The 20,098-nt window shown below is 42.1% G+C and overlaps 2 protein-coding genes across 2 annotated transcripts in view; one reads left to right on the top strand and one right to left on the bottom strand.

Moving 5' to 3' along the window:
- BMP2K (BMP2 inducible kinase) overlaps nucleotides 1–9,963 on the top strand; it is a 122,516-nt gene extending 112,553 nt beyond the window's left edge. Inside the window, exon 17 of the transcript XR_003568474.1 lies at nucleotides 9,162–9,963. The gene's annotated coding sequence lies outside the window, so the exon portion shown is untranslated. The remainder of the gene's footprint in view (nucleotides 1–9,161) is intronic.
- Nucleotides 1–19,090, bottom strand: part of PAQR3 (progestin and adipoQ receptor family member 3) — a 32,230-nt gene extending 13,140 nt beyond the window's left edge. The window contains exons 1-6 of the mRNA XM_027854615.1: nucleotides 18,889–19,090; nucleotides 13,326–13,488; nucleotides 9,971–10,126; nucleotides 6,707–6,904; nucleotides 2,623–2,713; nucleotides 1,722–1,870 (exon numbers count right to left, since the gene is read on the bottom strand). Of these exons, the coding sequence (XP_027710416.1) occupies nucleotides 1,728–1,870; nucleotides 2,623–2,713; nucleotides 6,707–6,904; nucleotides 9,971–10,126; nucleotides 13,326–13,488; nucleotides 18,889–19,073 (936 nt within the window). The 5' untranslated portion in view covers nucleotides 19,074–19,090 and the 3' untranslated portion in view covers nucleotides 1,722–1,727. The remainder of the gene's footprint in view (nucleotides 1–1,721; nucleotides 1,871–2,622; nucleotides 2,714–6,706; nucleotides 6,905–9,970; nucleotides 10,127–13,325; nucleotides 13,489–18,888) is intronic.
- Between the last annotated feature and the right edge of the window lie 1,008 nt (nucleotides 19,091–20,098).

A 20,098-nucleotide genomic window follows, 5' to 3' on the forward strand; every position in this document is an offset into this window, starting at 1 on the left:
AAAGTGGGAATGCCACCAGAAAATGTGAAATGCTGTTCTTTTTTAAAAAAAAAAAAAAAAAGGAAACTTTACCTATATATTGCACTTGAGTATCTCAAAAGCTGGGGGAGAAAAGTTAACATTTCCGTTTTCTGGATGGATAAATGAAGGCAAAATTAGCATTCTAAAGGTCATACCAGATGTATAATCTGAATGTGTTATCATTCAACATTCCTTAGGAAAGTCGAGCAATTCTAATTTTCTTCAAATACACTATTAACTCATGAACTATAGTTTATCTTTTAAAAGTTTGTTCAACTTAGCAGTAACAGGTTTTTAACACCATAGCCCTCTTGCTCTTAAGTCTTTATCTTATGTATGTTAGAACAAGAGAATCCAAAACATTTCCCTGTTTGACAGAACACTGAGATTGCATGTCTTAAGTACGTAAATGGAAATAATAACAATTTTAAGACTCCAAATATTGGTTATTTCTATGACAATACTGTAGTATAACCATAATGCTAACATTAGGGGACAAGAGTATGAAGAACCATAACTAATCAAACTGGGCGACTGCATCACTGTACTCCAGTGGTTCTCAAAGTGTGGTTGGAGTTCCCTGGAACCCTTCAAGGGATCCAAGAAATAAAACCGATTTTCGTAATAATACTAAGATGTTTTATTTCTAAAAAATGAAAAAGCATCAATACATATAATCCACAAAGACTTTTTGGGATCCTCAATTTTTAAGAGTGTAAAAGGGGCCCTAAGACCAAGAACTTTGAGAATCATTGCTTTTACTCCAAAGCTAATGGCTGATTTTAAAATGAAGCCTTGGCAATATCCTACGAAGATGGGATCTTTCATCAGGAATTTTGATACTCAGTTTCTAGGAAAAGGGTTACATGTGTGAATGCTTAGCATGACTCCAGCTCTGGGAAATTCTGGGGCCCTTTCTTTGCATTAATGTTCAAAGTTTGGAAAGATAGATGAAATTAGCTATTGTGGCCGATCTGATAATAGGAATACAGTTCCATTGCTAAATCATCTCAATTTCCAGTGAGAATGACCACATAGTTAATCTACGTCTGTATATCTTCCAAGCTTGTTTAAAATCAAGTTTTAGAGCTAAAATTCATAGAAGGTAACAAAAAAGTTTATTATGACAAACCCTAAAACCTGAAAGGGATAGTGTTCTTCTGAAAACCTATACAACACAACCATTTGATAATCAGTATTTTCAAAGTAAAAAAAAAAAAAAAAAAAAAAGACCTTGTTGCACACTTAAGTCAAATCAAAATGATTTTTCAGATCCACTACTCTAGTACTTGTTAAACTCAGGCTATTATTGCCTTGATCAGGCACAAGAATAATTCTGTAATCACAGATGCCATCCTCCAGTAATGTTCAATGCTTCCTAGAGAAATAAAGCTGGTAAATAAAATAACCTCATTTTCAACAATATAGATTGGTTTAACACTCTTTGTTGGTGCTAAGTTGGCATATGTGAGAAGCTGAATACATACAGCAGAATTAAATAAGTTGTGAGGCCCATTAAGTGAGTTATTGGGCAACAACCATAAATCCCCCTGAGTGTATTTTTCAAAACTTTCACAAAATATTAATCATGATACACACCTTAAGATAACAAAAGAAAAACACAACCTTTGAAGTATTAAGAATAGACAGTTTCCACCATCTAATATTGCTTGACATTTGACTATACCAGGTTGCCATACCTGCATTCACAAATGTGGAATATAGTCAGGACAAGGCTTGCTGTGTCTGTACTGCATGACAGTTACTGTGGACTGATGCCACCAGTACAACATGATCACTGCAAGAATGTGCCATATTTGGTGGCTCGACCCGAGGTAGTTTAGCTGTCCTGTAAGGATAAACAGGAGAAAAAAATAAACCTAATTACCAATTCAAGGTGCTGGTTTGGATGTTACTTTTTTACCTCTGGCCTTGCAAGGGCAGACCACCAGGCTCAACCACTTTAACAGACCTAGTAAGTCTCAGAGTTCTTGAAGGGAGATATATGGCTAATATGAGAAAGAAAAACTTTTTAGTCATGGCTTCTTGTTTTAACCTAGAAAAGGTAAAGGCATTCATATGTAACAAAAGTCATCTCTTGGGAGCGCAGGGAGAATTTGTTCTCATGCTTTGATAAACAATTTTTTTTTTATTAATTTATTTTTAGTTTTCAACACTCACTGCCACAACATTTTGAGTTCCAAATTTTCTCCCCATCTCTCCCCTCCCCCCACCCCAAGACAACTTGCATTCTTAATATGTTTTCCCCTAATCTGCCCTCCCTTCTATCACCACCCTCCCACCCCTTCTATTTTCCTGTAGGGCAGGATAGATTTCTGTACCCCTTTGCCTTTATATCTTATTTCCCAGTTGCATATAAAAACAATTTTTACATTCGTTTTTAAAACTTTTCAGTTCCAAATTCTCTTCCTTCCTCCCCACCCCCCACATTGAGAAAGCAAGCGATTTGATACAGGTATTACATGTGCAGTCATGCAAAACACTTTCATAATAGTCATGTTGTGAAAGACTATCAGATAAACAATTCTTAATGGGGTTTTTCAAATGAGGCAGGTCTAGTACTCTCATACAGTTACATACCTGGAAAGTATCTTTCTGGAACTTTGGAAATATAGAAGAGGAAAGCAACAAGAGCAATCACATACATCACAATCACACGAGGTGCAAACTCCTGTAAAGGAAAGCACATATGCCAGGGTGACAATCCAAGCTGCAATTAGAATCACAATCCTCCCTCAACGCACAAAGCACTGCAGTACTACACACGGGAGGAAAGGCAGGATGTCAATCCTGGCACTAGCTCGGCTCCATATCAGCAATTCCTACGTTTGGCTACAATATCCATGAAAAGCGGAAAGCTCATCACTTCTGACGCCTGTTCCATCATCCAACGTCTTTAACAAATGACCCTTTTGGAGACTGGCTCCCCTAAACAGTCCATGGTTTTCAGACCCCTTGTCATCCTAGCCAGCTTCCACATTTGCTCTGCTTTCTCCAAGTCCCTCTAAATCTCTAGTGCCCATGCAATACTCCAATATGGTCTAAACAATACAAAATTCAAGACAAAATTCCCTTGATCAAATGGTAGCCTAAAGATATATTCATTTAGGGAGGGGGTGTGTGGGTTTTTTAATTAATGAATTTTTTGGGGGCAACTGCATCATACTATTGATTAAGTTATGGTCAAGTGAAAAAGATTTACATATTTTTTAAATATCAATTTCTAAATCAAGTCGAATTTAAAGCAGCACTTGGGTATTTGATTCTTTCCACCCCCCACTCCCCCCAACATAAGTACATACCGGCTTTTTACATTTATTTATTGCGGTTATGTTTCATCTTACTAGTTTAGAACCAATTACTCACATGGTACCTTCTTTTTTATATCCATTCTACATAGCATTTCATCTGAAAAACAACTGTATGTTTAAGTGGAATACAGGCTAAATATGAGTCAGTAAGGTGATCTGGCAGCTAAAAAAACAATCTTGGACAAAATTGTAAGTGAATTGTAAACAGTGTCCAAGACTAACTGGGGAGGAGAATACAAGATATAGAGTACATAAATTGGGTAACACTCTTTGTTGGTATAAAGTTGGCATTTGTGAGGAAAAGGCAAATATGCACAGAAGAAACAGCAGAATATTCTGGGAACCTTTTTCAAAAGGACATCAATAAGTTGAAAAGTATATGGAAGAACCTGAATAGGATGGTGGAGGGCCTCCAAATCATACGATATTGATTCAGCTAAAGGAACATGGGATGCTTAACTTGGAGAAGGGAAGATCTAAGGCGGGGAGGGTAGGCATTTGGATCTATCACAGGGCAGAGGGTTCTGATTTATTCTGCTTGGTTCCAGATTAAAAATTATGGGTAGAAAATGTGGAGGGGCAGATTTAGACTTGAGGTAATGAAAAAATTCCAAATAATGAGAGACATCCTGAAGTGGAAGGGGCTACTTTGGAAGACAGTTCATAGCAAAAAATTAGAAACGAGGTGTGTGCCCAATAATAGGAAATCGCTGAATAAATTATTATATATGAATATAATAGGATATTACTGCACTGTAGAAGATGATAGAAGGGTTGGATTCAGAGAAAATTGAGAAGACTTGTATGAACTGATGCAAAGTGAAGTGAGCAGAAACAGGAGAATGCTCTACAATTCTAACACTGTAAAGGACAACTGTGAAAGACTTAACGCAATGATCAATATAATTCCTGGAGTGCTTAATGCTTTCAGTTCTACAACTTTCTCCTGGGGCCCCTTGCCAATGCACTTGTACCCTTCCCACCCTTCTGGCATGATAATCCAATCAATAATGCTGCTGGAAGGGGTATGTCAATCTTTTTACCATTCCTGTAACTCTTTTTTTTTTTGGTGAGGCAATCAGGGTTAAGTGACTTGCCCAGGGTCACACAGCTAGTAAGTGTTATGTGTCTGAGGCCGGATTTAAATTCAGGTCCTCCTGATTCCAAGGCTGGAGCTCTATCCACTGTGCCACCTAGCTCCCCCCTGTAACTTTCCAAACCAAAATCTTCTTTCCTGGCTAACACCCCATAAGTCTCCCACTTCAGAATTTAAGCTTCTTGAAGACAGAGTGTCTGCATTTGTATCCCCTTAGCAGAACATATATCGCACACAGTAAGTGCTTAACCAGTGCTTCTTTGTTCATCTAGTTTTTTCTTGCCATATGATATTATTCCGATTTCATTTACTCAGAGTAGAGGCAGCATGGTAATGCTCTGGAGTCAAGAGGCCCTGGATTGAAATCTCACCTCTCCTGGTTACTCCCTACATGGTCTTGGATAAATCACAGTCCTGAAGTTTCCTCTCCCATAAAAAGAAGGGATTGGGCACCATGGTCTCCGAGATCCCTACAGCTGTCAATCTAAGACCCCGAGAACTAAATTCATCCTTTCTTGGGTATTACAGCTCTGTGTCCCATTCCATAAGTTAGTGATTTGGAGCAGCACAGTCTACTTGACATCCAACTAAATACTGCTCTTGAGTCTATTCTGTCTTCTCCCGATTATCGGCTCTTCTCCACCACAGGCTTGCCTTCTGTCCCACCTGTTATCGTCCGTGTCATCTGGTTTTACAATTTTTACTGAGCATTGATAAAACCTGTATCTCCTTCTTAGTTTTCTGTTGGGTGGTGTTTCCTCTGCTTTGGAAAAACGTTCTACCTGTTGGACAAGTGCAATGACAGTTTGTTTCCTCACGCTGTTGTATTTAATAACCACACTGTATTAATTCTGATTACTGCTCTATCAGTCTGTCAGGGGCCCCAGTCTGTATCTGTAAAGATGGGATAAAATACCTGTCTTGCCTACTTTTCAGGCTTGTTATACAGAATGTACTCTCTACATTAGTACCTTCTATTTCGTTTAGATGTTCACTTAGTGCACTTACAGTCTAATGACACACTCTATTATATTGTAATCAAGTACACGGCTCAGCCACAACGAAGAACTGAAATCTGAGTATCCCGTACTACTGAAGGCTTTTGTGGAGTTAGTGTGGCGGCATATGGAATGATTTTGCTGCACTCTGAAGTCCATGGCAAAACTCCTGGTTAGTGGTAATTATCTTTGTCCTAACTATCAATCTCAGGGAAACCTCTTTGGTGGTCCTGTTGCCCTTTCAAAGTTTAGGTGGGGATTAGCCTGACAGTTCTCTCTGCACTTCTGGGTGTAAAATGAATGGAACATTCCGATCTCCAGTGGGATGGGAACACCTCGAGAGTAGGGACGTGCTGTTTTCGTCTGTCCCAACACATTTAGCCTAGCATCTGGCACACAGCAGGTGCTCAATACATGTTTGCTGACTGATGGGCCCCCAAGCTTGCCAAATGATCCTGACAGATGTTTGGTGTCAGTGCTAGACACTGCAATTCTAAATATTTCTAAAATTAAATTTGTATAGACCAAGGTAATAGTATTAAGAAGCTGATCTGTAGTTATGTACGTTCTCATCCTTTTTGTCTAGGATTAGCAAAATGCAGCAAAAAGTGATGGGAAATAAAAAGGTCTTTTGTTGGAATCCTCACTAATCATTTTTATGGATGATGGCTTCCAGGATACAAAGAAACATGACAACAAAATGGATCTATGACATCAATCAGGAAATCCTTTTCAGCCATGCAGATCGTAACCCATCCCGTGGGCTTCTTGTGCATGTCCTGCTCTCTCAAAAATCTATCAGCCAATAAGTTTAACTTTGTTATCCTGCCTCCCCAAAATACAGTAAAAGAGTTTATAATAAATAGCAGAAATGTCTATTTACATTTTGGTTTCCTTTCTCCCGCTTACTGATTGATCATCTCTTATTCATAATTATCGTCAATCCTCATCCCAACCCTGTTAGTGTGTTTTTAAATGTTTAATGAAAATAATTATGACCAGTGAAATAGGTTTAAATTTTTTTTCCAGCTGGCAGAATAAAAGGGGGAAAGAAGGCAAAAGACTTAGATATTTCTACTCTAGTGAAGAAAGACCTGCCTTCTTTCTTCACAAAGTGACACTGTTGATGTGCACTTATAAATGTGTGGCCAGATGATGGCAGTGTCCTTCCTGGTTTTCTACCACTGTGTGAAATAGTTGTCCAAAGAGATGAGAGCTGGAGAATAGAATGAAAAATGTTTTGGCCACAAACGACATACCTGTACAATAGGTGCACCAACACCGCCATTGAGCCAGACCCAGTGGATAGTGGGAATCACTCCATACCCAGACACTGAACAAAAGATAATGGAACGAAGTCTGTGCCACTGTTGAGTGAGGTAATTGGGGTGAATCTGAGCAAAGAAGACGGTGAGGATCATAGCAAGCACCATAATCAGATAGACCTGACGCCAGTACTAGAAGGGGAAGGAAAAATAAATGCATTTTTGTTAGTTAGTTACAGGGAAATTAGAGCTTCTGAATTATAAATCAGAATTATTTATTCAATTCCCTTTATTCATATTAAAAGCTGTTCTATAGCTTGTGAATTCTTGGAAAAGTATACTAAAATTACACACTTACATACACACATAACAAACAATGTTAGAGATGAGAAGCAGGCATGTAAGTTATTATGGATGACTTTTAAATTGCCCTTTTTTGTTAGTACTCGATCTTTCTCATTCTTGTGTGTGTTTCCCTTCTTTGAGACATCATGTCTTTCTTACCTAATGCGGTGGTGTGAAACTCAATAGAAATAGAGGCCACCAAATCACAAATAAGGAGCCTTATGGGTCACAAACTAACTTAGGATACTAGAAATTAATCTTATGTTTTATTGTACTCTTGTTGATTATGTTAATTAAATATTTCCCAATTACATTGTAACTTGGCTTGAGCTGCATTCAGGATTGCCTGATGCATTTGATGTAAAGCATAGATTTCTTCTGTCCTTATGTGGCCAGGTCTAACCATTCTTCCTTTATTTATTTTTTTGCAAGGGTGCTTCAAATGACTGATACTCTTTTATTGAACATCCACCTTCTCCCACTGATGATTAGGCTCAGTTTGTGGACTATATCATTTTGACCATCTTAAGCTGGTTTGACTTTTGGAATATGTTATTCCATTCCCTTCTTTGGTTTCTGGGGGATACAAAGTAGTCTTGTATTATTTCATTTTATCTTCCTTAATATTTGAAAGTGTTTTTCTTGGTCTCCAGTAGCATTTAATGTTTTTCACTGGAACTTTAAATTTAACCACTCTATCTTAAAAGTGAAGCACACAATTATTTCCCTGGTGGCAATCTGTAGATTCTTTCCATTAGTGCTCTGTTTTCTGTGTTTCAAAGATCTGGGTAGTTTCCTTGTATTATGGTGTTCAGATTTTTCGACCTGTCATGTTCTTCTGGGAGGCCTGCGATACTTAGGTTTTCTCTCTGCATCTTGTCTTTGATATTGACATGTTTTGCTGATACAGAGATGATGGGTTCTTTTAATAGTTTGCTTTATTAGCTTCTCTGGAATAGCGAGGTTTCCAATCTGCTGTTCTCTTTCATGTCTTTGGTGAGATTTGCTACCATGGATTCAAGTTTTCTATTCTGCCAATTCCTTCTGCTGTGCAGGTCATCTGTTCTTGTTAAACTCTGCTCTCAAACTTCTGATTTCTCTCTTCAGCCACTCTGGAACATCCTGCTCTAATTCCATGCTCTCTGGAAGTCCACAGGATGTTGTGTGTCTTCAGATACAGGTTTGTCCTTGGCAGCCAAAGAAGAGGGAAGAGGATAAGGCAGGGAAAATAGAGAAAGCTACCTAGAGCACAAAGAGCAAAGAGACAAACAACATCCCACAGGGTGTGAGAGGAGGCCTTCCCTGGCAGTGCCTTATCCTTGAGCTCAGGATCAAGTCTAAGATGAAAATTCTCAGGAGTGTAGAAGTTTTATTAAGAAACAAACAAACAAAAAATACTATTGTCCATAGGTGAGCAGGAAATAATCCATTCATTAGAAGAACACAACAAAGAAAAAGTAATGAACCCTTGTGCAACCTGGAAGAAGGTCTTCAGTGCTATGCCATGGCTGTCTTATTCGCCACTTTTATCAGTGATCTGGATAAAGATGCAAAAGGCATGTTTATTAAATCTGTGGATAACATTCAGCTGGGAGGAATTAGATAACAGAACAGGGATGCAAAAGATCTCCATAGGCACTGGACTGTATCTAACTGAAATAAATATCATGATAAATATAAAGTTCTAGACTTAAGTTAAAAACAGATGTACTATACTACAAGTTCAGGATGGGGAAGGCATGGTTTAATATCAGTTTAAGTAAAATCTATCTATCTATCTATCTATCTATCTATCTACACACAAAAATTATTCCATTTTCTAATGGCAAAAGAAAAGAAAACTCCTTATTTCTGGCTCTTCTTATGAGTGTGTGTGTGTGCATGAGCACGTGGACACTGGGATTCCTTGCTTCCTAAGCTCATTATAATGCTCTAGAGTTCTCTTCTTTTTCACCAATACTCTGGTGGGAGGAACATATGTTAAAGACTGAATTTGCCTCCTTCCTGTCTGCCTTATTGGCCTATATAAGTTTACTTTCATTTCTGGAGGAGGGATGGCTAAGATAGATAACAGAATGGAGATTAAAAAAAAAAATCTTTGCAGGAGCAGCTTTGAGGATATGCCAAAAAGTAGAAGAAAAGGCATGAAGAAAGAGGAAGCTGGAGTACTGCAGACAAACCTGACTTTCCTTCAATTATGATGAGGCCTGGCCCCATTTGCTTTCAGTTGTGCCTATGCTTTGGTCCTCAGAAATAAAAAACAGAAAGATAATGAGCCTCATTTTGTGTACTGGCAAGACTGTGATAAGAGCTATGTCAGGCAATGATATGGAATTGGAGAGAAGGGAAGAATTTTGACTTAAGGATGCAGTTTTTAGAGCCATCTGCATGCCTAAGGAGTAACTAAATGATGTGACTCCTACTCACATGAAAATTAAGTATCAATTAACAGTAGAGACTACTTTGTATGCTTCATGTATACTTTGTATTTCACTTGCTACGTACCTGCTACTTTTCCCCAACAGGACTGTGAAGTCCTTAAGGGCAAGGACTTCTCACTTTTGTCTCTCTATCCCCAGTGCCTGGCAATGAAAGTACTCAAGATTATATTGCCAAACAGCGCAGACAGACCCTGGATGACCACACAATAACTCAATGTCTGCAGCCCATGGCACACAATTTTTCTTTACTGAAAGAACAGTAAAATTGGTAAAAAGATGACTTAGATTCTAGAACTCAATTCCCACCCCAAGAATTACTTTTACAAATAAACATTCTACTTCCACATAAAATATTCTATATTCCCCACCAGTGAATTACGCACCACTCATAAATACAAGCTTTCATCCTGGGAACTGGAACACCAATATGAAAGATTGAAAGGCCAATAAGAAATACGTTTAAGTTACTTACGTTATTACAATAAAATGCATAAAATACTCCTGACACATAGCAACCCAGTATGCCAACAGAAATGCCCGCATAATCTAATGCCATCCATCGCCGACAGGTTTTTTCTGAACGATGACAAGAGAAAAGGTGATAGCCTACAGAACAAAGCATGCAGACCTACAAAAAGCAAAAATAAAAGAAAGCTTAGTGACATTGAAAAGACAAATTTGAAACCAAAAACAAGGCAGTGATTACTGAATCCAGTGCCTGAAAATCTAGAAAAAGTTCTCAATCTAAAAATGTCATTAAGTTACATCCTGTATTATCTAAGATTTAATTAGTTATTAAGACTATGTATGACCAAATTAAATCAAAATGATTAAGCACTAAAAAAGAATATCAAACTATCACATCTTTTATTAAGTAACCAAGAGTTTCATGATAAAATCACACACTAAATATGGCTTTTCTTGATTCCAGGATAAGCCAGCATGATTTAAGCTATGTTGGTTTATAGCCTAAAACTGATGTTAAAACAATGCATCCGATCATGTCTGTGGGCTCAACAATAGGGAAAGGGCAGAGTGGGAAGAGCTGAAATTCGGGTGTGAAGACCCTTGAGTTTGAGTACCAGCTTTGCTGCTGTCTAGGTGTGTGAGTTTATCTACGTAGACCTGAGTTTCAGTTCTCTCATTTATAAAGTGAATAGATTAGACGACTTGATCTCTGGGGTCCCAAATCTATGGTTCTAACAGTATCGATTAAATCAGAAGATGGTTGTTCTGCAGTCTGACTTCTTCACACAGAGAATATCAAAATGAATAAATTTAAAATATATAAAGTATTTAATTTTCTTAATATATTTTCCAACTTTTGTCTACTAAGGATTATTATAATCTCACTCGGTAGAATGGATATGTTCTTGAAAAGTCTATTAACAAACTTTGTGGAAACATTTGTTTCCTCATTGATTCTGATTATAAAACTGGACTTAGATTCTAAAAGGAGGAGGAGGAAAATTTGGCATTAAGCATAATAAAAACAATACTAAACATCTCAAGATTCAACTGTAAAGGAAAAATAATTTTCTGATAAATCCAAAGGAAATAATACATACTCTAAAGAAACTTTGAATATTACTTCAGAAACTGTTTTTCTCTGAGATCAGTTCATAGGAAAGGGATGTGTTTCTTGGTTTTGCAGGTGTCAAAAAATTTATCTGTAGTAAAGAAGGAAGGATAGATTCTGCCTTCCCACTCTGGCCATTTCATGTCCTCAAGCGCTCTCTCTCCAACCAGAACTAGCTCGGCAAGATAAGAAAGCAAATGATATAATCATTGGGGCTTCTGCTTGATCAGTTTCCTATTTTCTTTCACGATATACAATGTATGGAGAAATATAAAAGGCTACGGGGGGAATCAGTGGTTTCTGTACACATACGTACCTACGTACCAACACGCACGCACGCACACAAATTTAAATTCATGGCTAAAAGAGGAGATTGGATTGGTAAGAGGCTAACAGTCTGGATTTGAGAGGAAGTAATGGCCCATTTTAGACTTGCATTAAACACTGACTTTGCACAAAACCACCACAAAGTACAAGGGAAGCTAATATGGTTTACTTTTATGGCAGGCTTTCATTTTCAGCTTTGAGAGGGAAGGTGGGGGAATACATATGTGACATATTTTAATCAGAAATGATTAAATATGATTTTCTTTTTTTTCCTTTAGATGTAGCATCTCAGTATGTTTACTGCATTTTTGTATTGTTTTTATTATCCTTAGGGTTAAATTGTTTCTTCTTTTAGAAAAAATTCCAATTTTATAATGAAAAAAATGGGGGCAGGGAGATCAGTTTAAAGTTTTGTTAGAGATCACTTTTAAAGAATATATCCATTCCACAGAGTGAGTTGAAGAGAGAAAAAAAATTTCTTTGGATTGCAAACTCTCCACATGAAGATTATTAGTGATTACGGCAAATTTTTAAACCTAAGATTTACTACCTAGGATGATGATGATGATGATGATGATGATGATAATGATTAATATTTGTATATTGTTTACAATAAGGGGCAGCTAGGTGGTACAGTGGATGGAGTGCTGCGCCAGGTATACCTAAGTTCAAGTCCAGACTCTGATACTTAGTGTCACCCTGGGCAAGTCACTTCGCCCTGTTTGCCTCAGTTCCTCATCTGTAAAATGAGCTGGAGAAGGAAACTGCCAACTTCTCCAGTATCTTTGCCAAGAAAACCATAAATGGGGTCATGAAGAACCAGACACGACTGAAATGAATGACAACATTTTAGGTATGGTAGAAAATCTACAAATGACATATATGGATAAACAAATGTTTATTATGTGTATTTCAGCCAAAGAATATAGTTTAACCTTCTCAAACAGTCATTTTTCATTGTTACAGAATTGAAAATATGATCTAACTATGGTGTAAAGTAATAAAGTTGATTTCATAAATCACAAGTGAAAATCAGTCTTATTACTTTGTGGTCATATCTCTTTGGAAAACTGTGTGTTTAGAAGTTCTTTAAAACTATAAAATTAGGTTACCAATGTTGTTTGCTTTTACAATAATTTTTATCATACCCTCAATAAATTATTAAATTTAGAAACCACATCAGTATTTCCTGAAAATCCTATAGGAAGAAAAATGAATAGTGAAGTTAGACAAAAGGTCATTCATTGAAATACTAAACAAAACTAATTTAAAATGCTATGAACATATAAATGGAATAGACTGAGACAAAGCTAAAGCAAATACTAACCACTTGAAATCGGATCAAAGTTTAAGCAGACTCCAGAGAGTCATAAATAAACATAAAAAAGATGGATAAGTCAGATAAGCACAATATAATGTTGAAAATTAGGAAAAATAGAAATAGTAGAAGCAACCAACACAAGGCAATGGGAGGGAAAAAAACAACAAGCTTATACTATTAGACATTTTACGACTGTCTGATAAAATTGATTGCAACCATAAATCACTGACAAACATTTATTAAATGCTGACTGTGTACCAAGCACTGCGCTAAATTCTGGCGTTACAAAGAAAAAGCAAAAACAGTCCTTGCCCGCATTTAGAAATTTACAATAATATTAAGTGAAGGAATCTTTGGGGATTGTTTTTTTTAAGTGGGAGAAGGAAATTTTTGTCTGTGCAACTGCAGTTTCTCAATCCTGGAAACAACCTGGATCTCAAATCTCCAAAAGAAAATAATAGGTTTTTGATGCTAAGACTAATAACAACTAAAATGTGAATTATTTAATTTGCCCTATTCATATAGACTGGCTGAGGCAATCCAATGTCACCCACATTCTCTCATGATTCACCCTCCACTCCTGCTTAGAAAACTACTCACCTGAAAGCAGAAAAGACAAATAGAACAGATGACAAAATCTTCTCTAGAAGCCCTTGCTGAAGGTAACACAGAAGTCATGTCATATATACCCAGTGTGAAGAAGAGGAAGAAGCCCAGCAAATGACTCCAGATGTTCACCGTCTCATTGGATAAGATGAACAAGCTGCAAAACAAGCACGCAAACAGTCATTCCAGATCCCAAGTGTCCGGCACGCTGCCAACATTTCCACGTCATGGGGAAATGACCCTGACGCTTAAAATGTTTGCAGACTGAGGGCAAATATCTAACAAGTCCACTTGCACATGAAGCTCCCCAGGTTAGAAGCAGCATGGCAGAATAGAAAGGATGCTGGACTTCAGAGTCCGGACCCTGGTTCAAACACCAGTTCTCTGATTTATTCTGCGTGACCTCAGGCAAACGTCTTAGCCTTTTGGGACCTGAGTTTCTTCATCTATAAATGAATGAGTCTAAAGACACTCTCCAAGGTCCTAACCATGGTCCCCTACCGAAACCGGATTTCTAGATCAACTCTGCTCAATTACAAAGTAGTAAGTAGTTAAGGATGTTCAATTGCAGATACTACATTGAACTTGAGAAAAGCAATCAATGAATTGGAAAATATTTGAGAAATCTGTCCAGCCTGATAACTTTGATCCTTTTACTTCGAAACTAAGAGAAAATTAGTCAACACTTGTCCAGACGAGTTTATTGAGCTTAGGTTAGGTAAGACATAATTCGATATTTCAAAGAATCACAGGCATATAGAACTGGAATGGTCCTTAGGATCCATATCCCCTCCTACCACTTATTCTACAGATGAGGAAAATACATCCTAGAAAAGTTCAATGACTTAACCTGAGTTACACAGTGGCAGAATTGGGGCTAGAACTCAGGTCTTCTAACTCAGTCTAAGAACAGTAGCATTAGAGTCAGGACAACTGGCTTCCAATCTAGGCTGTGCTACATGTTCCTTGTGTGACTTGGAGTAAGCCCTTCTGGGACTGTTTTCTCATTTATAAAATGAAAGGGTAAGACTAGCTACCTCCAAGGTCCCTTCCACCTTTACAACCTATTAACACATAAATCCCGGGCATTTCTGAGCAGCCACTATGTGACAGAGCCTAAGGATACAAGTACAAAAGTGAGTCAGTCCCTGCCTTCCACTGGGGAGATACAACACCAAGTAAAATCCTAGCACTACAAAGTAATGTACTGACACCTGGGAGAATCTAGACTAACTGCCTGAAGGAAGCAGCGTTTGTGGGAAGCTGGGGATTTCAAGAGGTAGAGGGAGAGAACATTCCAAGTCTGGGGGAGAGACAGGCTATGCAAAGGCTGACGGGACGGATGGGATGTCTCATACAGGGAAGAGTCAACGATCCATTTCGTTAGGTCAAAGTGTGACACTAGGAGTGATGTGTAATTAGCTGGCAAAGAAACTGGAGCCAGATTGTATATTTAACGCTCTAAGGAAAGAAGGGGGTGATATGATCAAACATTGTGCTGTAGGAATATCAATTTGGTAGCTGTATACATAACTGAATGGAAGTAGGATGGTAGGAGACCAATTAGGAGTCTATTGTAATAGCATAGGCCAGGGGTGATAAGAACCTCATCTAGGGACTTTGTGATGTGAACAGCAAGAATGAGAGGCATTAAGAGATGTGAAGGTGGGACAGGATTTGGTAAATGATTCAGGGCAAGTGTGAGAAAGGGCCTTGAAGGGAAGTAGATTTTCCAAGAGGCAGAAGAGAGAAGAAGGAAGTGCACTTCAAGCAACTTCCTTCTAGGCATACGAGAGCAGCCCGGACAAATGCACAGACAGCAGGAAGGGGCTGGTCAAAGTCAGGAACAGCCAATACTTCAGCTTGGCAGGAAGGGTGAACTCTGTCCTCTCCAGACCACAGATAGAGGGTGGTGTTCCATGCTGCCTCATTTTAGGAAGCACAATAACAAACTGATGTGTATCCAGAGAAGGGCAAACCAAATTGTTAAGGACTTGAGGCCATGCCATCCAAGGCCCTGAAGGAACTGAATGTGGGTAGCCTTAAGAAGAGAAGAGTTAAAAGCATGGGCAAAGGCAAAGAGTTGAGCTGGAAAGGGGTAGAGACGAGGAGAAAGGGAGAGAGGAAGGGAGGGGAGGAAGGTGAGAAAGAAGGAGGGGGGAGGTACAGAGAGAGACAGACAGACAGACAGGGGCTGGATGGTGTGGGCCAGGATGCCAGCAGAACTAGGGAAGCTTTAGTTACTATCTCACTTCCACATCAGCAACCATTGGTGCTAAGCCAAGAAGTTGTGGAACAGACGTGGGCTGTCTGAATTCATTCTGCTCCCAGGTGGACTGATCTGGCATCAGCTGAGGGCCCTATGCAGACAAACAGCCACTGAAAACTCTGAGACCCCAAGTAACTTACTTGCTAGCAGCTTTTAAACTTGTTGCCTTGGGTTTTACATTCCTGTAGACTGTTCTTACTGCCTTGTGGATCACTTTTACCTGGGGGTTCTGTCTTTATTAAAGGAATTATTTATGCAAACAGTACAGAAAAATAGACTGGAGCCAGATTATGAAAGACAAATGCCAAACAGAGTCTGCATTTTATCCTAGAGGCAATAGGGAAACACTCTTCAGCAAACTTTCTGACATGAGCAGACCTGTCCTCTAGGAATATCAATTTGGCAGTTGTGTCAGGGATGGAATACAGATGGGAGAGCCTAAATGGGGGAGTAGTTAGGAGTCTACAGTAATAGTCCTCACCCGAGGTAATGATGACCTGGATTAAGGTTGTGGAAGTGAAGAGTGTTGAGAGGGGAAGAGGGACAAGAGACGGGATGGAATTAAGACTTTTACAGTGACTAGATATGGAGTGAGGAACAGAGAAGGGGACAGAGAGAGAAACAGAGGGACAGGGAGGGAAGGAGGGGGGAGAAGAGCATCTAGATCAGGGGATTCTTCACCATTTTTGTGTCATGGTCAGCCTGATAAAACCTACAGACCCCCTTCTCAGAATGCTTTAAAATGTATAAAGTAAAATGCACAGGATTACAAATGAAACCAATCTACAGCCTCTGGTACACCCCCAATGAGGGAAGTTAACAAGTGAGAGACTTACAGAAGAGCCTGAGGACACTCAGTCTGACAAGAAGCAGTACCATGAAAACCCAAGGAGTAAACACTGGTGAAGGGGATGGTCAACAGTGTCACGTAACCTTACTTACCCTTTACTCTCCTAAAGGCGTTCACACATTGGATTAAATGTGAATGGCCAAGGCTACATGGTACAACGGAAAGTGGGCTTGCCTGGAAATCAGGCAATCTGGGATCTAGCCGACCACTCTGACCCTTCCAGGATCAAAGCCAAGAGGCCTTGGACAAGCTACTTCTTTGGCTTCATCTGAAGGGACTGTCGTTGAGATTTCATCAACGTTTATGACTATCGTTCTATGAAATGGTTCTGGAAGCTGGGGCAGGGACCATTTGCTTGTTACTCATGAATTTCAGCTTTTAGGCTAAAGACAGGACTTTCAAGTAGTCTAAGTCCTGTTAAAGTAGTTACAGCCTTGCTAGACTGTACTTGCAAAAAGTGCAGCCTGACTAGCTGAGCTTTTGGCAACCTCCCTCAGTCTCTTGCAGTTTCCTTGTCTGTAAAATGAAGGAGTTTGACTGGAAAAGTCCCTTCCAACTCTAAATCTATGACTGCAAGTGGTAGTTCTTCCCAACTACCAGAAGAGAATGTATTCAGCACACTGTTAAGTGAAAACTTTTCGTTTACAAACAAGGAAGAAGGAGAGTCGCAGCACTCTGAAGGCTATTTTAAAGAGTGAGACAAGTAGATCTAGAGGAACAAGACAGGACAAACGAGGGAAACTAAAGCTGGGAGAACATTACTAATTTAGGATGGCTACCCAGAAATGAGATCCCACTATCTTCAAAATCCCTACTGAGGAACAAGTAAGAGAAGCCGAGAGGGCCATTGTCAGACACAGTGAGAAAGCCAGTGGATTGCCCACCGTAGCCCCAGGACACATCACTTTCCAAAAACATGGTCTAGACCAGAGTGGGGAACCTGCTGCTTGTAGGCCACACGTGGCCCTCAATGGCCGTCAAAGGTCCTTTGACAAAATCCAAGCCAGTCAAAGGGCTGCACTTGAGGCTTCCAGGCAGCAGGTTGTCTGCCCCTCATCTAGACCCTGTGCAGAACAGTATTTTCAACTCTTTTCTTTTTCTTGCTGTTGTTGAACCTGGATGGCACAGCAATAGTCAGAAAAACCTGGGTTAAATCCAGCCTTAGACATTAGCCGTGTGACCCTGGGCAAGCCACTTAACCCATCTACTTCAGTTTCCTCATCTGTAAAATAGGAACAATAGCAGCACCTACCATCCATGGTTGTTGAAGGGCTAAAAGAACATCATATTTTAAGGGGCTTTGCAAACCTCAAAACGTTACGTAAATACTATTTTTTTTTTATGGACCTGCTTTTTTACTCCAGTTTACAGTCTTAGAAAGAGGAGTATTGCCTGGGGCATGCCCAGATTTATTCCCCGAGGGCAGGGACTGTCTATTTGCCTTTCTTAGCATCACCCAGCTTAGCGGAGTCTGGCACACAGGTAGTGCTTAATACATGCTTTTCCCAGGCTTTTCATTTCTCTTTTCGCACATCGATCCAACACCTAGCAGTGCCGGCACATCGGGGTGGCACCTTCACATACACAGACGGCCTGGCCCCTTCTGAGAGGGTCTAAGAACAGGGGTTCAAGTTACGCGCTCCCCACCCCGGCCCGTCTGGGTATAGGGAGAGGGGCCAGATCGGTTTCCTCCTCCCCCAAGGAGAAGCAGAAGAGGGTCGGGTCAGCCCCCAGTCCCTGGAGAAGGAGGAGCTCCCAACCCTGCCAGAAAGAAGAGGAGGAGGAGCTCGGACCCCCGGGGGTCTTCCCCAGGCTCAAGGGGCAGGGACAGATCACACAGCCAGCCCCCCCCCCCCAGGAGAAGGAGCTCAGACCCCTGGGGTTCTTCCCCAGGCTCAGGTCGTACCGCCCCCCACCCCCCTAGAAGAAGGAACTCGGACCCCCGGGGATCTTCCCAGGCTCAGGTCGCACTGTCCCCCACCTCTCCAGGAGGAGGAGCTCCCACCCCCGGGGGTCTTCCCTAGTCTCAGGGGGCAGGGGCAGATTGCACCGCCCCCCACCTCCCCAGGAGGAGGAGCTCGGACCCCCGGGGGTGTTCCCCAGGTTCAAGGGGCAGGGACAGATCTCACAGCCAGCCCCGCCCCCAGAAGAAGGAGCTCAGACCCCCGGGGTTCTTCCCCAGGCTCAGGTCGCACCGGCCCCTAGCCCCCCAGGAGGAGGAGCTCCCACCCCAGGGGGTCTTCCCCAGGCTCAGGTCGCACCGGCCCCTAGCCCCTCAGGAGGAGGGGCTCCCACCCCGGCCCGGCTCCTCCTCCCACGCTCAGGGGGCGGGGCCAGGCCGGTCCCGCCCTCTCCCCTCCCCGCCCCCGCCCCCAGGAGCCGGGTGAGGAGGGCCCGCGAGGCGCGGCGGGCCGGGGGCCGGGGGCCGGGGCGCCTACCTCTTGAGGCAGAGGCGCGAGGGCAGGTAGGCCCGGTAGCCGTCCGTGATGTAGGGGTTGTCCTTGAGCGACACGGGGATCTGCTCGTAGGTGTAGAGGCGGATGCCGCGAGGCACCAGCACGGGCCAGTACTGGTAGCTGCCCAGCTCGATGTAGTGCGCGTTCTTCAGCAGCTTCGGGTGCATCGCGGCCGCCGCCAGCGCCGCCCCTTCCTCGGCCGGACGGCGGACGGGCCCGGCGCCGGCTCCGAGCGAGCGGCGGCCCGAGGCAGCGGGGGCGGCGACGCGGCGCCCGTGGACCCTCCCCGCTCCTGGGCGCGGCCGCCGACGCCTGGTCTGCGCAGCCGCGGCGGCGCTGACGTCATCACGCCGGCTCGGAGGCCCGCCCGGCGCCGTCGCCGTCGCAATCGCCATCGCCTTCGGTCAGGGAGGAGAGCGGAGCGGAGCCGGTGCGAGCGCACGGCCCGCGGGAACGCGCCGGGGGGGGGCAGGGCGCATGCGCGCTTCCCCTCCCTCGAGCCTCCTCTTGTCGCGGCTCGCGCTCGGGCTCCTGACGGGTCCGGGAGCATGGAGGGAGCCTGAGGGGAGCATGGGGGGGAATCTGCCCGATCCCGGCTCCCTTTCGGGAAGGAGTTAACATTTATTAAGCGTCTCTTACGTGCCAGGCGCTGGCCTAAGCGCTGGGGCTGCAAAAAAAGGCAAAAGACAGCCCCTGCCCTCAAGGAGCTTACAGTCTAATGGATGAGCCAACACGCAAACGGATTCGTAGCAAGCAAACTGTAAAAACAAACAAAAAACCTCATTACAGAGCTACCCCAAAGCAGAATGGTCCGCCTGGGACGTAGTGAGCTCCCCATCACTGGAGGTCTTCAAGTAGAAGCCCTAACTTGGGGATGGTGTGATAGGAACCCTAGCCCGTTCTCCTCCCTCCGGATCCTCTGCTCTTTCTCTCCCCTTCTTCCTCCCTCCCCCTGCCCTGTACACGCACAGTCCAAGGAGAGGAGGAGGAGGAGGCGCCCCCTTTACTCCTCACTGCCCCTTCGGAACCTTCTGCCGTCTTCACTCATTCATCTTTCCTCTGTGGACCTGCGGAGACTTACTCCAACCAGATCCATCACCCCGGCTAGCTCCTAGCGGCAGGTGGTTAGTTACTCATCCATCCATCCATCCATCCACCCATCCATCCACCCATCCATCCACCCATCCATCCA

This window comes from Vombatus ursinus, unplaced genomic scaffold (assembly GCF_900497805.2).
Source record: "Vombatus ursinus unplaced genomic scaffold, bare-nosed wombat genome assembly UNPS02010461.1, whole genome shotgun sequence".
NCBI lineage: Eukaryota > Metazoa > Chordata > Mammalia > Diprotodontia > Vombatidae > Vombatus > Vombatus ursinus.